Raw genomic sequence first — 19,588 nt, 5'->3', positions numbered from 1 at the left:
CCTCATTTCTAGGATGACCAAGAATCTATCTAACAAGGTGTTGATAAAGTTACAGATTATGTATTAACTGTCTGGCAGACCAAGGTAGTCACACAAAAAATGGTAGGCATCCTGGCATCATTAAGGTTAGTGAAAAGGTTCTTAAAGCATCTTCAATACACACTCATTCTAGGTAAGCAAGAGAGGAGGACAGTTTGAATACACATATCAAGAATCTATTTCCAGATGACCACCTTACCTGCCCCTGTCCCTGCCTCTCCAAGTCCACCACACACATATCCACAATCGGTCCTAAGTTGGTAAAGGTTTCCATGGCCACTACATAGGAACCCTGTTCATTGCTGTCAACGTTGAGCTAAGAGGAAAGAACAATGTTAGTCCCAGAACACCCCTAACAGATTCACCTTAAAGAGATAGCTATCATCCAAAAGAAACCCTCAATCTTGCTACATCTGTCTTTCTTGTGCTCCTAAAGATGCTTCTAGAAAGGGACAGCTGCCTGAAGTGGGTCCTACAGGTAGGTGACCCACTAACTAGGCAGTAAATTCTAACTTCAAGTCCCATGCATGGATTTAAGAGTAGCAGTAAATTTTTTTCTAATATTTTATTTTATTATTTTTATTTTATGTGTATACATGTATTTATGTGCAGTGCCCACCAAGGACAGAAGAGGCTGTCAGATCCCCTGGAACTGGAGTTACGGACAGTTGTTAGCTGCCATGTGTGTTGTTAGCTGCTGGGATTAGAACCTAGGTCTTCTGCACGACAACCAGTGTTCTTAACCACTGAGCTATCTCTCCAGCCCCAAGAGCAGGAGTGAATTTTTAATAATTAAAATGCTTTAATACATTTTTGGGGGAGATACAAAAGCTGGGTCTTATTCATCATTGAACACACAGGCATTTTCACCTTGCCTGACACATTTACTAAAGAACTATTATGACAAAGAATTAATGACAGTTGGGGCTAGAGAGATGGCTCAGCAGTTAAGAACACTGGTTGTTCTTGCAGAAGACCCGGGTTCAAATCCCAGCACATGGCAGCTAACAACTGTCTATAACTCCAGTTCCAGGGGATCCAATGGCCTCTCTGTCCTCCATGGGCATTGCACGACACGGGTGCACTTACCTACATGCAGGCAATACATTCATACACACATAAAATAAAAATAATAAAAAAAAAGAATTAGTGACAGTTAAGAAATTAAGCAGGAAGTTAAATGATAGTGATATGGATAAACAAGAAACTGAGAGACCACAAACAGAAAGTGAATGAACAAAGATAATGAAAAGCAAAGATGTCTTCTCACCTTTACAAGCTGGGAGTCACCTAGGCGAGACCCAACAAACACAACACCATTGTCAAGGTATGTTAGGCACTCTGCAATGGAGGTCTATAAAAGAAGTCAGGAGATCAGAGAAATTGGAATGGACCCTGTGTGGGCAATGATGTCCTACCCACCAGACACCTGAGAAATGCCCCCTTGAAGCCATTAATTCAGAAAAAAATTCTTCAAATCCCTAGGTCACACTAAGCGGGTGCCTGATCCTTGAAGTTCATGAGTATCCACTTTCGAATGCCTCCATTCAGAAAAATCTACAATTTACCTTGTACATTTGACTGTTCGAAATGACAACAAAATAACTAGAAACCTCTCAAAGTATTAAGTTTTGCTGGAGAAGGGCCGGAGAAGCTGATTATGACAAAGGTACAATATTTATGTATAAATTATCAATAAAGAAACCCTTTATTTTGTACACTAACTAAAAAATAAAATACTTAAGGCTGGGTATGGTGGTGCACGCCTTTAATCCCAGCACTAGGGAGGCAGATGCAGGTAGATCTGAGTTCAAGGCCAGCCTGGTCTACATAGAGATTTCCATGCCAGCTGGGGCTACAGGGAGCCCTGTCTCAAAAAGGCCAAAAAGAAAATTAAGTCTTTTGGGAGCGCCTCCCAGATTTGAATATCAGCATTAAATTAATCTACAGTTCAAGAGTGTATCTTTTAATTCTTCTGTTTTCTTTCCTCTTTTTTGTGCTTTGCATTCCTTGGAAAGGGTCTAAACTACATAGGTCACGCTGACCTTGAACATGTCAACCTTCTGCCTTAGCCTTCTGAGGGCTGGGATTACAGGTATGTACCACCACATTGGGCTGTTGTACTTCCTTCTTATGCTTGAGGCAGTATAGCAGCCCATTAGATTTTCCAACATCTAACTCATTCAAAAACCAACTTCCACAGTAGAACTGGCTGCATCTTGCTAGATGCTACACAACATAATATAAGTATAGGACCACACATCTGGAGTGACGAGACACCTAGAAGAATGAGACAGGAGCAAGACAAGTCCTACCTCTCCAAGGAGTTCCACACGGAGATCCTTGAGGGTGACAGTGCCATCCATCTGCTCTTCCTTCTCCAAAAGCAGCATGAAGAGGCGTCCTTCCATATCTCCCAGAAGGTATCGTGAGCCATTAGGATCCACCCGATTATGGCACACAATCGTGCTTTGCTGCCAACCAGGGGGGAATGATCATTATAATCAGCATCTTCCAAATCCTAGCTGGCCACTACCTTTTCTTAACTCAGCCATTTTATCCTCAAGGAATTCAGTCAGCTTACAATACATGTACAATAGAAAATGGGCAGCCTTTTTATTATGAAAACAATGTTCTAAGGAACACTGTCAATATATCTTCAATGTTTATGTACATATTATTCTATGGAAAACAAATATATAGAGAATAGGGGGACTGAAGGTGTAGCCCAGTCATAGAGCCCTCATCTAGGATGTATGAGGCCCTGGATTCAATCTCCAACACAAGAAAACAAAAGTCACACACAGGTACATATGTAGAGAAAGAAATACACAGCAACCAGCTCCAAGCAGTCACTGTACTACAAATGCTACTACAGATTACTTATCCCCGTAAAAAAACTTATGCTTTTAACAGTTTAATTTTCATGGCTTAAAGTGACGAGGACTAAAATATTTATGACTAATTTTTTAAAAGTATAATTTTTTAAAAATATTTATTTTTATTTTATGAGTGTATTGCCTGCATGTAGGTAAGTGCACAAATGCCATGCAATGCCCACAGAGGACAGAAGAGGCTGTCGGCTCCCCTGAAACTGGAGTTACGGACAGTTGTTAGCTGCCATGTGGATGCTGGGATTTGAACCTGGGTCTTCTCCAAGAACAGCCAGTGTTCTTAACCATTGAGCCATCTCTCCAGCCCCAAGAGTCTATATAATTTATCTGTATATTCATTATATGATTTGAGCCCCCAAATACTACATTCAATAGAATTTGACCAAAAGTTCCCCTTCTTAGAGTTGCAATGTTTTTGAAAGAATAAATGGTATTTCTCCTAGTTAGCAAGCAAACTCTTTGTAAGCAAAACTAAGCAACTAAGCCAATTTCATTCTACATTGCCCATGAGTAACCAATACCTTATGTACATAGCAACTAGTGTGATAGACACCTATGAATCCCTCCTCTTGAAAGATGGGCAGAAAGGGTGGAGCGGCGCAAGAACAAGGGAAGTTAAAAGAGAAAGAAGAAAAAGCTGTAACACCTGCTCACCTTGATGATAGGAGGGGCAATTGCCAGGTATTTGTCACCATTGTGATAGGTGATGGATTCCTGTCCAATGATGATGGCACCTCCAAAAGGCTCTGGAACTGTAGGAGGAAAACAGCACCATTAGAAGACGTAGCACTTTGGACTTGTCAAATAAGAGGCAGCAAGGGCACTGGTCCAATTATTCCTGAGATAAACTTTAAGACAATTATTATTTTTTTTAAATATATTTCTATTTATTTTTATTTTATGTGTATGAGTGTATTGCCTGCATGTATATGAGTGCACCCATGTCGTGCAATGCTGCGGAGGTCAGAAGAGGGCTTCGGATTCCCCTGGAACTGGAGTTAAGGATGGTTCATAGCCGCCATGTGGGTGCTACGAACTGAACCTGGGTCCTCTGCAAGAGCAGTCAGTTCTCTTAACCGCTGAGCCATCTCTATAGCCCCGACAATTACTATTTTTAAAAGGGCATCAAACCCCAAGAAATATGATAGCCTTTTGAGAGGCCTATCTTAGAAACTTTAGACTGGCCCTTATCTAATCTTGGTAGGGTTTTTGCACTTGCTTTTGGTTTGTGGTGCTGGGATAGCAAACCCCAGATTTCCTGCACGTGAAGCAGATGTCCTACCACTGAGTACATCCCTAGCTCATGACCTTGGTTTTTTGTTGTGTGGTGTTTTTTTTGGTCTTTTTGAGACAGGGTCCCTGTAGCCTCAGCTGGCCTGGAACTCGCTATGCAGACCAGGCTGGCCTTGAACTCACAGAGATCCACCTGCCTCTGCCTCCCAAGTGCCGGGACTAAAGGCATGCACCACTACACCTGACTCTGGTTTGTTTTAAGATAGGGTCTTGCTACACTGCCCAGACTGGTCTCAAACTCCTGGGTGCAAGTGATCCTCCAGCCTCAGTGCACTGAGTGCTGGCTGGGTCTACAGGCACCTGGCTATATTTTCATGGCCACTCTTTTGGTGCTTTTGGCATTCAGAAGGGCAAGGAATGCTCTCAATGCTCTTCCATGTGCATTCTTCCCCCATTCTCTCCTACACTTCTGACCCTTTTTAATAAAAAAACTTTTACTTTTCTTCTTGCCTCTTCTCTGGTTTCTTAGCTTAATCCTTCATATACTCTGTATCAAAGCCACCTTTAAGAAGAGTTAATTTTGTCTTAGGATTTATAAAACTTTCCTGCTGGGTGAGATGGACAACATAATATACAGAGAGGAGTCTAACATGAAGAGTGACAAGGCCTGTACCCTAGCCCAGGCTTTGTCACTATATGCAGGCATGGGCAAGTCCCACTGACCTGTCTCCTCATCTGTGAAAGAAACCAGATTAGATAAGCTCCACTGATCCCCTTTAATTGTTAAACCTTTTAAAACAATGAGACACATCTCTACATTCCACTCTGCAAATCCATCTCAATGTTTTATAGTCAATCCCTACACCCCCCAAAACAAAGTTCTACTTTCAGGGAGAGGAACAAAAACAGAAAATCCCCAAAGTTAGAAATGGAAAAAGCAAAAGAAAGGCAATTAGAAAGGACACTTAGGAGTCTGGAGTGGTTAACAGCACTTGCTGCTCTTCCAGAGGACGTAGAGTTTGATTCCCAGCACCCACATTGGGCAGCTCATAACTAACTGCCTCTAAGTCCAGCTTCAATAGATCCAATGCCTTCTTCTGACTTCTGTGAGCACCCGCACACAGGTATCATACACAAGGCAGAGGCAGGCGGGTCTCTGTGAGTTCAAGGCCAGTCTGGTCTATATAGTAAGTTCCAGGCCAGCTGGGGCTACAGGGAGACCCTGTCTCAAAAAGACAAAAAAATAAAATAAAATAATTTTTTTTAAAACAAGAAAAGAGGCCGGGCGTGGTGGCACACACCTGTAGTCCCAACACTTGGGAGGCAGCGGCAGGGGGATCTCTGTGAGTTCAAGGCCCACTTGGTGTACGTTGTAAGTTCCAGGAAAACCGGGGCTACAGGGGGACCCTGCTTCAAAAAGAACGCTTAAAAAAAAAAAAAAAAAAAAAAAAAAAAAAAAGGGAGAAAGGAAACTTAAGAGAGGTAAAACCACACAGGATCAACAACGAAATAGAGCACAGAAACAGGAAGGAACCTGGTCAGCACAGGGGGAGCAATTCCCTAAGCCCACAAACCTGCAATCACCATTGAAGCTTCAGCCTCTACATTCTCCTGTTTCCAAGGGCCCTTGTTGAACTCCTTCTCTCGCAGAGACACCTCATAGGTTTTCACATGCCGCCCCTGAGGATCCTTGGGTAGAACAGGTGGAATGGTTAGCCCTTAATGTGATAAAGACTAGAAGGGTCCCCGTAAGGGACAAGCCACCACCACCCAGGATCTGATAATCCTGTCACATCAACCTTCCTATTCTACCTGTCAGGATACTGACAGTAACCTGCTGAGCCCGTGATTAATTTCTGAGCAGACTGTCAGATCTGAAATGTGCTATTCCTAGTAATTCAACCAACCAGAAAAGCTGAAATAGAAAACTAAACCCATCGTATCACACCGCAACAAGCAGCTGAGATACACACTGTGAGAATATGTATTCGTTACTTGCCCTCAAGGAACTTATCAAATAGTAGATAAACACAGAGAAGCTAAATTAAGCAATTAAGAATTGACACAATTCTCTCTTTCCATTTTCATGTGTGTGTGACGTGCATATATGTATAGGCATTTTTTTGCATGTGAGTTGTGTGGGTGCACATGTATGTGTGCATGCATGCAGATGGAGGTCATTGGCTATTGTTGGGAATCATCCTCAGTTGCTCTTCTTATTAACTAAGGCAGGGTCTCAATCAAACCCAGAGCTGGATGACACAGCTGGTCTTGCTAGTCAACTGACTCTGGGAATCCCATGTCTCCGCCTTCCAAGGTTGGAATTACTGGTGGGCAATCACACCCACCCAGCATTTCCATGGGTTCTGGGGATCTGAACTCCAGTCCTCACACTTGCACAGAATGCATTTTAACCACTGAGCCATCTCCCCAGACCATATTTGAGACAATTCTCAAGAGTACTCTGAAGGGGTGACCGTAGAGACAACAGAACTTATTGCTCCCTTAAAGGTAGTCAAAAACGCTTCAGTCCCGCCACTGTCAAATCCATCTTCCTCTCCTTTTTCTGAATCGTGACTCTTCCCCTCCTTTTTTGGAATCATGACTCACATCAGTCTTGGGGCTGCCAAAGTCACCTTTAAGAGGCTAAAGAGCAGGGGAGAAAACGACATTCAGCCAATGGAAGATGGCTTTGGCAAAGCTCAGACCAAAGTCTAAGAAATCATGGAAGGAATTTAACCATGTGTTTCAAGGCAAGGACCCCATTTCAGCCACTGTGACAGCTCTTGAAGTGCTTAGCTTGAGTACCTTTCACATGGAGGTGCCTAACATTCATCAAACTCAACTGCTGCCTAAATCAGTCACTTTCAATTGATGAAATTTTCCCACCAACGAGTAGGGGAAAGATCCATCTTCACAAAAAGTTCAAGTGAAGGTGGATTTGGGCCTCTGAAACATACAGAGAAATGAAGAGCATTCACAATTGGCAGCCCTGGCCTGGCAACAGACAGAACTACCCCTATGGAGTCAACATCAGTATGGTAATGACCTGTTATTCACAAAACTGAAAAAAGGAAAGAAATTCAAAGTTTTAACTTCAGTTCTGATAGCTAGTAAGAGGAAACAAAATCTCCTAAACTAGTTTCAACTTTATTCAACTGGACCTGGTGTCAGCCAGTCTCTGGACAGCAGTATTTATGATGACCAAGAAATAAACAAGACGTTGTATACATTTCCATTACTCTGCACAGCCATCAGTGTTTCTAGGCTCATATACTCTACCTGTGTGGCACTAGACCATCATTTCCCTCCATCATTTATTCTACCAGATGCAAGTAACATGACCTCTTACTACCTGACCCTTTGTTAAAGGCTGAGATTTTGTCAAGATATTGGCATGCTAGTCTTGGAGCAGCCCCACCGCCTCTTAGATCTAAACCAGAGAACAGCTGCCCAGGATCAGCTCTGCTAAAATTTTACACACAGACTAAAATAGAAGTCAAGAGCCAGCAAGTCACCAGAAAGTGGGTGCTAAACAAAATATGAACCTCTTCTTAAAAGACTTAAGTAAGGCACTACAAAAATATTTTTTATTGGCTTGTAAAGGCAAGTTCTGAATCATTTCTACAGCTAGGTTTTTATGATCCTCTAGCATGCTAGTAAGACACAGACAAAGGATAAACTAGGTCACCCCATAAAGATCTACAACCAGATTATAATCTCAGGATTAAAACCTGCTACAAACCTGAGAGAGCTTGCTGTCTCAAATTAGTACTACTGCACTCAAAAAGCAAAAAAAAAAAAAAAAAATCTGACTCACATTAATAGTTTCATTCAAAATGCTTCAGAAAACATTCAACATTTTTCCTTACCCTGCTACCAAACCCAGACAATCCTTTGGCAAAGCCCCACTCCCATCATTCCAAACCACAGTTTCTCCCTTTCTTCTCAGATCCTGTACCTGGTAGACAAAGCAAATGGTAGGTGCCTGACAACCATACAGGAACTTGACATCAATGACATGCAATTCCTCCAGGCGGATGTTAAAGGCCTTGAGCTCTTTATTTTCCCGGTCTAGTGGAATGACCTTAAAAAGACCATCATACAGTCGCAGGCCAATCATCCGGCACTCAGGGTCAATGATGCCAATAATGCCAGTCTCTGAGGGGCGGCCAATACGGTCCTGAGAAACAAAATTGGAATTAGGGAAAAGCTCAATACTCACAAAGAAACAGGAGGTACTGGGTATGACAGTTTCACAGGAAGAGAGGTCATAAGACTGCCTAACATTCCAGGGAGCCCAAGTGTCAGTGTTTTCTGCATGAGTGACTTAGTGAATCAGTCCTTTTCCCTTGGACTATCAAAACACCTAAAGCTATTTGAGCTTTCTGTTTCTCTGGTCACATGGAGTGATGCCCTGGCAGTTCACTGTTCTTCACTGATCACCACAGTATTACCTCAAAACTCTCAGCAGCCTAAAGCAGCCACCTCACCTGGACATTGCCGTGGGCACGTGTGATAATATCAATGCTCTCGCCACTCTGCTTATACTCCAGGATGCAGGCATTGTACTTTGCAGTCAAGATGAACAGCAGGTCTTTGCTCTCCCCCTGGAAACCAACATTATACTATCAAAAGAGGTTCTTTCAAAAACAGGAACAACCTGTCCAACCTTTAGGCATTCTTCTTTAAATACACTAAGCTCTTGAAGAACTTTCCAAATTCTTCTCTCCCTAAAGAGAAAATACAGGACATTCTGCAGCATGACTAGGTATGAACACACCCTAAGGGTATGTACTAAAGGCCAGAACTGAAGGTGGTAAACATCTAGCCCTTGCTATCAAGCTTCTCCATCTCTCTGCTCTATAGGAAAGGTCTTTGTCTATTTTAATCTTATATTCATCTCATTCTATTCAAGTTCTGAAAGATGAATGCAATGCTTCTCCCTCTCTTAAGTATTTGGAGAAAGAAAAAAGAAATGTGGTAATAACAATAAAAGCAATAGGTCTGCAGTCTTATTTAACACAGACTTCAAAACAAGCTGGGCTGGGTGGAGTGTACCTTTAATCTCAGCACTTGGGAGGCTGTTGAGTCCAACCTGGTCTACATAGCAAGTTCCAAGACAGCCAAGGATACAGAGTGAGACCCTATCTTTATTTAAAAAAAAAAAAAGTGTGTTTTGTTCAAAGTGTTATAATGAAGCAATGTGGGAGTTATTTGGATATAGTCAAATTATAACTATATTAATCATAACGGTGAAGCTGTTAACAGGGAATGCTTGCTATGTGCTAAGCCCTGTGTGAATGAAACATTTCATCTTCACAGTAATCCTGGGGGGACTGAGCATTGCTACCTCCATTTGTGGATGGGGAAGTCAAGGATCTGAAAGGGGCTTTAAGTGAGAACTAGTGAGAAAAGGAATGAAGTTAGCACAGCCTACCCTTTGAATCACTGAGCCACGTGGTGAGACTCACACTGCAAACTGATTTAATTTCTCCTTCCTAAAGATCAACTTGGTAGTTTTTCCCTTAATGAATCTTTCCTTATAGGGAACTTGTTCAAGACTATATATTCAAATCTGCCATTCAAAGAGAAGAGTCCCTCCTAAGCCACCATCCATGCCTGATATCGGGTAAAGCAACATGCAACCAACAGTTCCTTCACTGCCTACCCCAACTAGGAACACTTACCTTGGGCCTGAAAAGCTCCATGACAGCAATCTTTCCATACATGCCCACCTCTTTGACAGGCCGAAGCCCCTCAGCAGTGACCACATAGATCTCTAATCTCGTGTTTTTGGCAATCAGCAGGTTCAAGTCTTCTGCGGAAGTAAAGTGTCCTGAAAGAAGAGATCCCCTAACTTTTGCAGCTGGAGAAGGGGCCTCTCCAGTATCTCTAAATAAGACCATCTACCAAAGAGCCTTCAGAACCCTCATTTTCTTTACATTTTTCTGCCTCCTTCCATTCACTCCTCACCAAACCCAGGACCTCCGTGTCTCACTTCCCACGATCAACAAAGCTGCTCCATAATCAGACTAGAAAAAGTGAAAAACAGTCTGCCCTTCTACAAACGATGACTGCAAAAACCCTTCCAAAGGTCCTGTTGGGTTTTCCTATCATAATGGCAGGCTGTAATTGAAGCTGATGGAGAAAGTGTGTATCTCTTCTAGAGCCCATCTAAAGCCTCAGAGACCTTTTCACCAAACAGACCAAATCAAGTAAGAAAAATTCACAGAGCGTTCAGTGTTTTCTCCACATCCCTTTGCCTCACCAGCAATCTACCAATCCCACTCTAAGCAGTCTGCAGCTCTAGGAACAAGAGACTTTTATTCTCGAACCATTACATAAATACACAAGTTGAGATCTGCACACCCAACTTAGAATATGAGTTGAAGGATCAGTGGTCTCTATCGGTACACACAAACAAGGCAAAGCCTGCGCAGGGTCGGGCCAACCAAAGCTCCAGCAGCGCCCACAGAGTAAACAACAGCCCTAGGCAAAAGGGTGGGTCCGGAGAGGGTGCTCTTTAGGTAAATGCGGACATTCAAATCCTCCACCTCCGAGGCATCCACCAGAAAACCCGGACCCCAAAGTCCCCCAGCATCATCGCCTCTTCCCCTGACCACATGGAGCCAATTTGGAAGTTCAAGCAATCATGCACAAACAACTCCTACTTCGCTCTCCGTCCCACCTGGCCCGGGCGGGTCCTCGAGGCCAAGTGACCTCCTGGGAGGAAAAAGGACCCTCCATAGAAACTCCTACTGCCCAAAAGGCGCGAGTGGGCAGCGAACTGGGGGACTTCCGCGGCCGTCGGCGCCTTCCACTGCGGGGCCCGAGCAGACTCGGGCCGCCGCTGGGGCCGCGGGGCCGCCCTAGGCCTCGGTTCCCTCCCTCACCGGGGTCTCCGGGCCCAACAGCCTCACCGGTCACACAGCCGTTCACCGCGGTGGGCTTCTGCGCCGTTACCACGTAGTTGTACGACATGTTGAGGCTCGGAGAATTCCCGAGAGAACCCAAGAGCGACTACAGAGAGAGATGGGCACGAGCGAAGACACAGGAGCCCCCACCCGCACGCAGCCAACTCCACGGCCGGTGCCTCCGCCCCTGAGACACGTTGCAGGCCAGAGCGGCCCGGCGCGGGGCATGCCGGGACGGCCTCCCCGGGCCGCCTGGAGGACTGTGGGGGACCCGCGGCGGCCTACCCAGCGAGGCTCCGCCCCCCGAAACCCCGCCCCTCCCTGTGCCGCCGCTGGCCGCGGTGCCCGCAGGAGAGCGAACCTCAGCGTGCTCCAGACTTTGCGGCTACGGCTCTCCGGATGGCTGAGCCCTGCGGGGCTGGCCCGGGTCGGTCCTTGGACACCCGATACCCGCTGCGAGCTAGCCCGCCGACTCCCCGGCCCGCCGCGCCCCTCGTCCCTCCTCCATTGCTCCAGGAGTCCTTGGGGCTGTTTTCCCCATCTGGAACCGGAAGGACTGCAGAGTCCTAGAAACGGGGAGAGAGGTGACAACGGGTCTGTGCACATTCCAAACTAGAACCACGCTTTCCTTTTCCTTAACTCTTCGAGTTCCTCCAGATCCAGCGGATGCCCTCATCTGACCTTACAACTACCACCCGCCTCACCTGGGGACCAGGATTCCCACCTCTGTTTTTTTTTTTTTCGGTCTGTTTTTTGAGACAGGGCCTCCCTGTAGCCCTAGCTGACCTGGATTCTCTATGGAGACCAGGCTGGCCTCCAACGCAGAGAGATCCGCCTGCCTCTGCCTCCTGAGTGCTGGGATTAAAGGCGTGCGCAACCACGCCCGGCCACCCACCTTTGTTTAATCCGGACCCGGAAGGGCTCCCCACTTAAAAAGTCACTTGCCAATTTGTATCTCCTGTGAGACACAAAGCTGGAATTTCTTTGCAAGAGCCTTAATGACCCAGATCAGTCCAGTCACTGCACTGCAGACCTAGGCCAGGCCTCATCAGACAGGCCCCCAAAGAGCAGCAGAAGCCTGGGCCTGAAGCATCTGCAGATTGCTAAAGAGGAACTAATCTTTACTTCACAGATGAGGAAGCTGCGGCCCAGGGGAGTCAGTTTTCCCAAGGTCTTCCTACTAAATTGAGGTAGAGATGGGTGGAGCTAAGTCTGGATTGTTTGTGTAAGGGCCAACACTGGAGTCATTTACACCCAAACACTGCTGAACTAGGTGAACTGAGGAGTAATTTATACCTCAGGTTTCCCCCAGCAGAGACTGATCAGTAGGAACACACTGATCAGTAGGAAGATGGGACTTTGTAGAAAGAGTAGACATGGGTTCAAGTCCTGACTTTTTTTTTTTTTTTTTTTTTTTGAGACGGTCTCCCTGTAGCTCCAGCTGTCCTGGAACTCACTATGTAGACCAAGCTGGCCTCCAACTCACAAAGATCCGCCTGCCTCTGCCTCCCAAGTGCTGAGATTAAAGGTGTGCACCACGACCCCCAGCATGACTCTTAACTATACAGTCTGACAGGGTTACTAGAGCTGAGTCATATATCCCAGAAGTGAAATGTGATCACAGACAGCTAGCTCCTTCCTGGGTGGTTGGCAAGGCCAACCGACATGTGTGTAAAGATCTTTGTAACATTTCACAAGTGACGCCCATGTAAGATAGAAAGTTCCTCTGTGGGCAGCTTTGCTCCTTGATTATGAAGTGAGTGCTGCTCCTGGGCATAAAGGCAGCCCTGTGCCCAACATGAGTTAACCTCTCTTCTGGCCAAGTGTGGGTATGAACCTTGGTCAGCCCCATGCTGCTCTCCATCCCTAGCTCACGTACTAGAGTTTGGACTTGGATCAAAGTCTGAGGCAGCTCCCTAGTTCCTAAGAGCACTGGAGGCATGATCGCGTGATTGTGCCAGTTGGCTCCCTGTGCCTTCAGCAGTTGTGTCCTTACCACCTTATAGGTGCTGCTGCCACCTCCACTTCAGACCACGTAGCACTCATAGGATTGCCCACCCTGTGGCAGCTCAGAACAGAAGTGTGAGATCAACTTGTTTCCCACCATGGTGAGTCCTGTGGGGGCCATGGGAGAGGGAGGACTATGGGGTTCCCCACCCTGAGCGCCCTGGGTTTCCTACACCTCACCTGGGAAATGCTGCTGCTTCCTGAGGTTCAGAAGTTAAGAGGGAGACTCATTCTGTCCCCCTGGGCTTGATCCCTGCTTCCCTCCCCTTGCTGCAGGTCCCAGACCCGGAGAGGGGGGGTAATGACACAACACGGATGATCTTAAACCCTCTGGCTAGGGTCTCAGTCATGCATTTAGATTGGATCATTAAGTTACTTGATCTGTAATAGTCACCATACCAGTTATAGAAGGAACCAGGAAAAAGGAACTGCTGCTCTTCTGAGCCCAGGCATGTGTAGGCTGCTCCCAAAGCTGAGAACTACAGCGTGGGAAGATCAGCATGCCCCTGGGCTTTGCTTTAAGCAACAGATAGGGTTAGATTTCAGCCTGGCACCCATCAGCCATGTTACTATACACAAGGTTTAACCTCTCTGAATCTCTCTTTTTTTTTTTTTTTTAATTTGCATTATGTCAGATTAGAGTCTAGCTATGAGATGTTGAACAGACGAGAATCTGATCGGCCTCACATAGTGCCTCCCTTTCCTTGCTTTTCCTTCCCCTCAGGCCACTGGAAATCAGGAATGGCACTGGTCCCCAAACTCTTCTGGTTTTGGTGCAGGGATAGTTGAGAATCTCTTGAAAGGTGGCAGTGCTGAAGGCTGGGCTTGTAGTTAACACCAACTCACAGCTTCATTGGATGGTGTGGTCCCTCTTTCTCACGTTGTGCCTTTCCTAAGGCAAGACCTCTGCCACCCCATAGCGTGATAAGGCTGGGATGGAACTGGGCAGGCCTGGGCACTTGCTAGCTGTGTGAGTTTGAACACGGTAATTTATTGTGCCTCCATTTGTTCCTTGTGCTAATCTTTCCTACCTAGGATTGTTGGGAAAATTAAATAAGATTAAATTAGAACTGGGCCTGGTTCTTAGTACTTAAGAACTGGAGCCCTTCCAGCACTCGGGAGGCAGAGGCGGGCAGATCTCTGTAAGTTTGACCCCAGCCTCATCCTTAAATGGGTGGCATGGCCTTGGCCTTTGCTATGCTCAGGAAACCCTAGTCCAGGACTTCAGGGCTGCATTTTGCATAGACAACTAACTGGCGGGCTCAGAAAGGAGGCTTGTCAGGACATGGATCGGCCCACGGCCACTAGGTGGCACTGGCAGCCCCCTCTGGATCTCCATTGAGCCTGCTCTCCCAGCCTCCTGAAGACAAAGGCAGGGACCAGCAACCCAGCTCATGATCCTTGTTGAGCTGGCTCCAGTCTTTCAAACCCTGTTCACAAAAGGGAATATAGCTCCTTTTTACCCTGTCACTGGCACAAGCTCTAGTCAGCAAATCCTTGTTTTATAAAGGAGTAACTGAGCCCAGAACACCCATGTATCTTCACTGTTTCTCATAGCAAATGAGAGGCAGGTGTGGGATTTGAACTCAAGCCCCAGTGAGTACAAAGCCCAAGCTCCCCTTTGCCTGCACCCCCCGGGTAACTCAACTGAGCCTGGAGGTGCTTCTCTGGAGCTCTCAGACCAACCTACTCACAACCTCCCTCTTGAGGCTGCCCAGAGCAGGTCACATCGTTACTGTTCTGGCAAGAATGAAGATAGTGTAGAAAGAGAGACCTGTGTCCCTGCTCTTGGATATCAGATTATTAAGACAATAGCCCCCAGTAATTGGAATTTCCACAGCAAGCCCATGCTGGGGGAAGGGAAAGACTGAAGCTCTGGTGCCAGCCAGATGGAGAAACTGCCTGGAGTCAGTTCTGACAACCTGTCAGACCACCTTACAGGAGAGACTAGAGCAGAGAATGACTCCGGAAAGCTGGGCAGAACCACACCCTGACCAGACTGATTTGGTTTTTTGGCCTTGTTTTAGTTTTTTTGTTTGTTTGTTTTTATATTTTATTTATTATTTTTATTTAATGTTTATGAATGTATTGCCTGCATGTAGGTAAATGCACCAGTGTCATGCAACGCCCATGGAGGACAGAAGAGGCTGTCCGATCCCCTGGAACTGGAGTTATGGTCAGTTGTTAGCTGCCACATGGGTGCTGGGATTTGAACCCAGGTCTTCTGCAAGAACAGTCAGTGTTCTTAACTGCTGAGCCATCTCTCCAGCCCCCGTTTTAGTTTTTTTGTAAGATTGTTTGACTCAGAGTTTTATGTAGCCCAGGCTGGGCTCAAATTCTCTATGTATCTGACTCTGACCTTGAACTCCTGACTCTCCTGCCTCTACCTCCCAAGTGCTGGAATTACAGGTGTGCACCACACTCAGCTAGAACTGCTTAATTATGCATACCGCTTGCCCTCTATTTTATCCTAAACCTCATGTCAATGCCCTGAAGATGAACTTTGCGGGGTGGAGGGTCACTGGACCTCTCTTTTTTCCTCTTCTCAATGTGACAATATTGAGTAAGTCTCTGCTTTTTACTATTAATCATTTCTTTAATTGACCTATTGAGAACAGGTGGCTGAGTCTAGTTTGTTAAGGCTCCCAGAGCCCAGACCTTGACCCTAAAAACTCCAATAACAATACTCCTCCTGTGGCTTGTGAGGCCCCAGTCATCTCTTCCTGCTGGCCCCAGGTGACTCAGGTTCACTCTAGTGCTTCCTGGAGCCACCATACTGTTCCACACCTCCATGCCTTGGTTTATGCGCCCTCCTGTCCAAGATACCCTCCCTCTTCCCCACACTTACATACCTCCTATCCTGTCTTGTAAGATTTTTTTTTTTTTTTTTTTTTTTTTTTGGTCTTTTTGAGACAGGGTCTCCCTGTAGCCCCAGCTGTCCTGGAACTCACTATGTAGACCAGGCTGACCTTGAACTCACTCAGGCCGCCTGCCTCTGCCTCCCCAGTGCTGGGATTAAAGGTGTGCGCCACAACGCCCTGGCATAAGATTTTATTTTTAATTACGTGTATCTCAGGGGTGGGCTATGTGCACATGAATGCAGGGACCCATGGAGTCCAGAGGCGTTGGATCCCCCTGGAGCTGGAGTTATAGATAATTACAAGTTGCTCTTGCAGAGGACCTGGGTTCAATTCCCAACCCCTACATGGTGGCTAACAACTGTCCATAACTCCAGTTCTAGGGGATCTGACACCCTGCCTTCTTCTGACCTCTGCAGGCATTGCACAACACAGGTGCATTTATACATATGCAGAGAATATACTCATACACATAAAGTAAAAATAAAATAATTTAAAAAATTTTAATATCTATTCTTTTTATGTGTATGCGTGTATTGCCTGCATGTAGGTAAGTGCACCCATGTCGTGCAATGCCCATGGAGGACAGAACAGATTATTGGATCCCCTGGACCTGGAGTTACAGACAGTTGTTAGCTGCCATGTGGGTACTGGGATTCAAACCTGGGTCTTCTGCAAGAACAGTCAGTGTTCTTAACTGCTGGACTATCTTTCCAGTCCCCAAAATAATTTTTTTAAGTCTAAAATTAGGAAGTCATAGATGCATCCACCTGGTAATGGCACAGCTCAAAACACCACTGTACCCTTCGAAGTCCTATGTGGCATTGAGAGGACTCTCTGGCATAGTAGTCCTATGCTGGGCAGGATGGGGGTGTCCCTCCCTGCTGACCAAACTCTGAACCTCCTCATTGCTTCTCCCCCACAGACCTCCAAGAAACTGGTGAACTCGGTGGAAGGCTGTGCTGATGATGCACTTGCTGGGCTAGTGGCCTGTAACCCTGATCTGCAGCTCCTACAAGGGCACCGTGTGGCCTTACGCTCTGATCTGGACAGCCTCAAGGGCCGGGTGGCCCTGCTCTCAGGTGGAGGATCAGGCCATGAGCCTGCCCATGCTGGTGAGTACCTTGTGTGGATTGTAGCGGGTGCTGGCCAGAGTTGAATAGAGATCCTGGGAGATCCTCAGTGCTAATATCAGACATAGGACAGTCAATGCTGAGGCCAGAGTTAGGAATGGGCCTAGTTCCTACTGCTCCACTCCCTCAGGCTGCCACCTGAAACTAGTCACAGCCTGTCTGTGGATCAGAGTTTGTACATCTCTAGAGAATTTCTGGGGCTCTTCCAGCCTCCACAGTCAGTGTTTGCAAGAGTCCTCCTAGCTTGACTTTCCAGTACCAGCTGATTCAGTGCCTCCCATGAAGCCTTCCTAACTCTTCCTAACTCAAAGCAGAACCCACCTCCTGCATTCCCCACCCTGCCCTTTCCCATCCCTGGACAGTCCTGGGTGGTATCTTGTTTGGTACCAGGGATGGGACCCCTCTTTGGGAGCCCTACAGTGCAAGGCCCAGGCTTTTTGTTATTTGCCCCTTTCTTTTCTACCCTCAGCATTCTATTCATTCATTCAGCACACATGAGCCAGCCCGCTGTGTGTCTGGTGCTATATAGGGCACACCTGGGAATCAGACCCTGTGGGACTGGAACGCCCCACTCTGGAGAGACAGATGTGAACTAGAGAGTGCTAAGTGAGATAACAGACAATAAAACAGGGCAAGGACCAAGAAGTAGCAGGACGGGACAGGGCTCTTTAGAATGGGTAGTCAGGGGAAGCCCCTCCAAAATGACTCCTGAGGAGGGGTCAGCCATAGCATAAGCACACAGCAGGACTTATCAGCCATGGAGCTCAGGCATGTGAGAAGCCCCAGGGATAGCAGCATTGTCTCCACCCAGCACCCTCACTCCTCTTCTCTCCATCTTCAGGTTTCATTGGGAAAGGAATGCTGACAGGGGTCATTGCGGGAGCTGTGTTCGCCTCCCCAGCTGTGGGCAGCATCCTGGCAGCCATCAGGGCTGTGGCTCAGGCAGGCACAGGTAAAGTTGGCATGTGGGAGAGAGAGTGTTGCAGGGAGGGTACACGGGGTGTATGAGGGTTAAACCTAATGGTCCTCTGCCACCACTCCTGCAGCAGGCACCCTCCTCATAGTGAAGAACTACACTGGGGATCGACTCAACTTTGGGGTTGCTATGGAGCAGGCCCGGGTTGAGGGCATCGCTGTGGAGATGGTAGTCATTGGGGATGACAGTGCCTTCACTGTCCTGAAGAAGGCAGGCCGACGTGGCCTCTGTGGCACAGTTCTCATCCACAAGGTGAGCCTTCCCACCCTGGGACAGTTAGGCACCAGCCACTCATTCACCCTGACCCAGCAAGGCCCCACCATGGCCTCAGCCACCTAAGTTCAGAATGAAGGCATTCTGCTAGACCTGTCCCCTTCCTTTCCATTCCCCACACCACACCTAGTCATTTGTCCACACCTAGCACTTCTCCTAGTGCCTGTGTAGCACAGGTCTTCCTCATACCTGCCCTACCCACCCTTACCTTGGGCCATGGCTCTTCTCGTGCCTGTGACCAGTCACTCCTCACTGGGCTCCCCTATTTGCTTCCTGCCCTCTTGCCTTGTCCGTCTATTGCCACACTATCACAGAGGTGTAGCTTAAAAATGTATATCTGCTCAGCACTCAGGAGGTTAAGACTAAAAGATTGTGAGTTTGAGGCCAGCTTGAACAACATAGGGAGACCCTATCTCATATATATGTGTATGTGCATGTACTTGTCTAATTGCTTGCCCACATTAAAAGCATCTTGGGTTCCCAAAAGCAAAACCAACCCAAGTCCCTTAGTTGTGTACTGACCACAGTCTTGCCTTACCTCCCTGACTCCTGGTTTCACTGCTCAGCATCACTTCCTTCCCCTTTTGCTCCATAAACATCCCTGTACCTGCTGGGCTAGAGTGCAGCCCAATGGTATACCATATCTGTAGACTGGGAAATCCTCTGCCTGATTAGCCTCCTGTGGCCTGGCTCACTCATGTCACTTGTAGTTGCCTTGGGTTGGACTCTCCCTGCTTTACAGAGTATTCTTTTGTTTTGTTTTGTCTTGTTTTGTTGAGACAGGGTCTCCCTGTGGCCATAGCTGGCCTGGAACTCACTGTGTAGACCAGGCTGGCCTTGAACTCACAGAGAGCTGCTTCCCAAGTACTGGGACTACGGGAGTGCATCACCACACCCAGCTCTACAGGGCATTCTTAGCCAGTTAGAAGCTCTGCTCAGGGCTCCCTCAGCCTCCTTGCAGTCATTTACAATGTGTGTCTGTCAAGCTTCTCCTCCTCAGACTGCGAGTTCCTTGAAAATACAGTAGATGCTTGGTGAAAACTGGGTGGGTTCGTGGGTGGATGAACCTATGAAGGAAGAGTAAAGTGAGCCACAGTGTATATGCTGTGGGAGAAAGAACTCTTAAGAACCAGGAAACTGGTCACCACATAGTCTATGTGACATTGAACAAATCACCTCCCCCTAGAAGGTAGGAGGAATGAAATGAAAATGTGTGTGTGTGTGTGCGTGCGTGCGTGCGTGCGTGCGTGCGTGCGTG

The 19,588-nt window shown here is 46.8% G+C and overlaps 2 protein-coding genes across 4 annotated transcripts in view; one reads left to right on the top strand and one right to left on the bottom strand.

Moving 5' to 3' along the window:
• Positions 1-11,390, bottom strand: part of Ddb1 (damage specific DNA binding protein 1) — a 29,474-nt gene extending 18,084 nt beyond the window's left edge. The window contains exons 1-10 of one of the 2 annotated variants that reach the window (XM_029556512.1): positions 11,090-11,306; positions 9,857-10,005; positions 8,660-8,776; positions 8,128-8,349; positions 6,777-6,812; positions 5,741-5,855; positions 3,588-3,685; positions 2,355-2,513; positions 1,310-1,393; positions 239-355 (exon numbers count right to left, since the gene is read on the bottom strand). In XM_029556512.1, coding sequence (XP_029412372.1) covers positions 239-355; positions 1,310-1,393; positions 2,355-2,513; positions 3,588-3,685; positions 5,741-5,855; positions 6,777-6,812; positions 8,128-8,349; positions 8,660-8,776; positions 9,857-10,005; positions 11,090-11,150 — 1,158 coding nt within the window. In that variant the 5' untranslated portion in view covers positions 11,151-11,306. Of the gene's footprint in view, positions 1-238; positions 356-1,309; positions 1,394-2,354; positions 2,514-3,587; positions 3,686-5,740; positions 5,856-6,776; positions 6,813-8,127; positions 8,350-8,659; positions 8,777-9,856; positions 10,006-11,089 lie in introns of both variants that reach the window. The other variant, XM_008822339.2, reaches the window with a different exon arrangement.
• A 28-nt stretch (positions 11,391-11,418) lies between these two features.
• Tkfc (triokinase and FMN cyclase) overlaps positions 11,419-19,588 on the top strand; it is a 14,303-nt gene continuing 6,133 nt past the window's right edge. Inside the window, exons 1-5 of one of the 2 annotated variants that reach the window (XM_008822144.2) lie at positions 11,419-11,677; positions 13,090-13,191; positions 16,874-17,063; positions 17,923-18,033; positions 18,128-18,309. In XM_008822144.2, coding sequence (XP_008820366.1) covers positions 13,189-13,191; positions 16,874-17,063; positions 17,923-18,033; positions 18,128-18,309 — 486 coding nt within the window. In that variant the 5' untranslated portion in view covers positions 11,419-11,677; positions 13,090-13,188. Of the gene's footprint in view, positions 11,678-13,010; positions 13,192-16,873; positions 17,064-17,922; positions 18,034-18,127; positions 18,310-19,588 lie in introns of those variants that run through there. The other variant, XM_029555910.1, reaches the window with a different exon arrangement.

This window comes from Nannospalax galili, unplaced genomic scaffold, assembly GCF_000622305.1.
Source record: "Nannospalax galili isolate Female #2095 unplaced genomic scaffold, S.galili_v1.0 scaffold1270, whole genome shotgun sequence".
Lineage (NCBI taxonomy): Eukaryota > Metazoa > Chordata > Mammalia > Rodentia > Spalacidae > Nannospalax > Nannospalax galili.
Note: the sequence above shows the minus strand (reverse complement) of the source record. Positions and strands in the feature narration are given on the sequence as shown.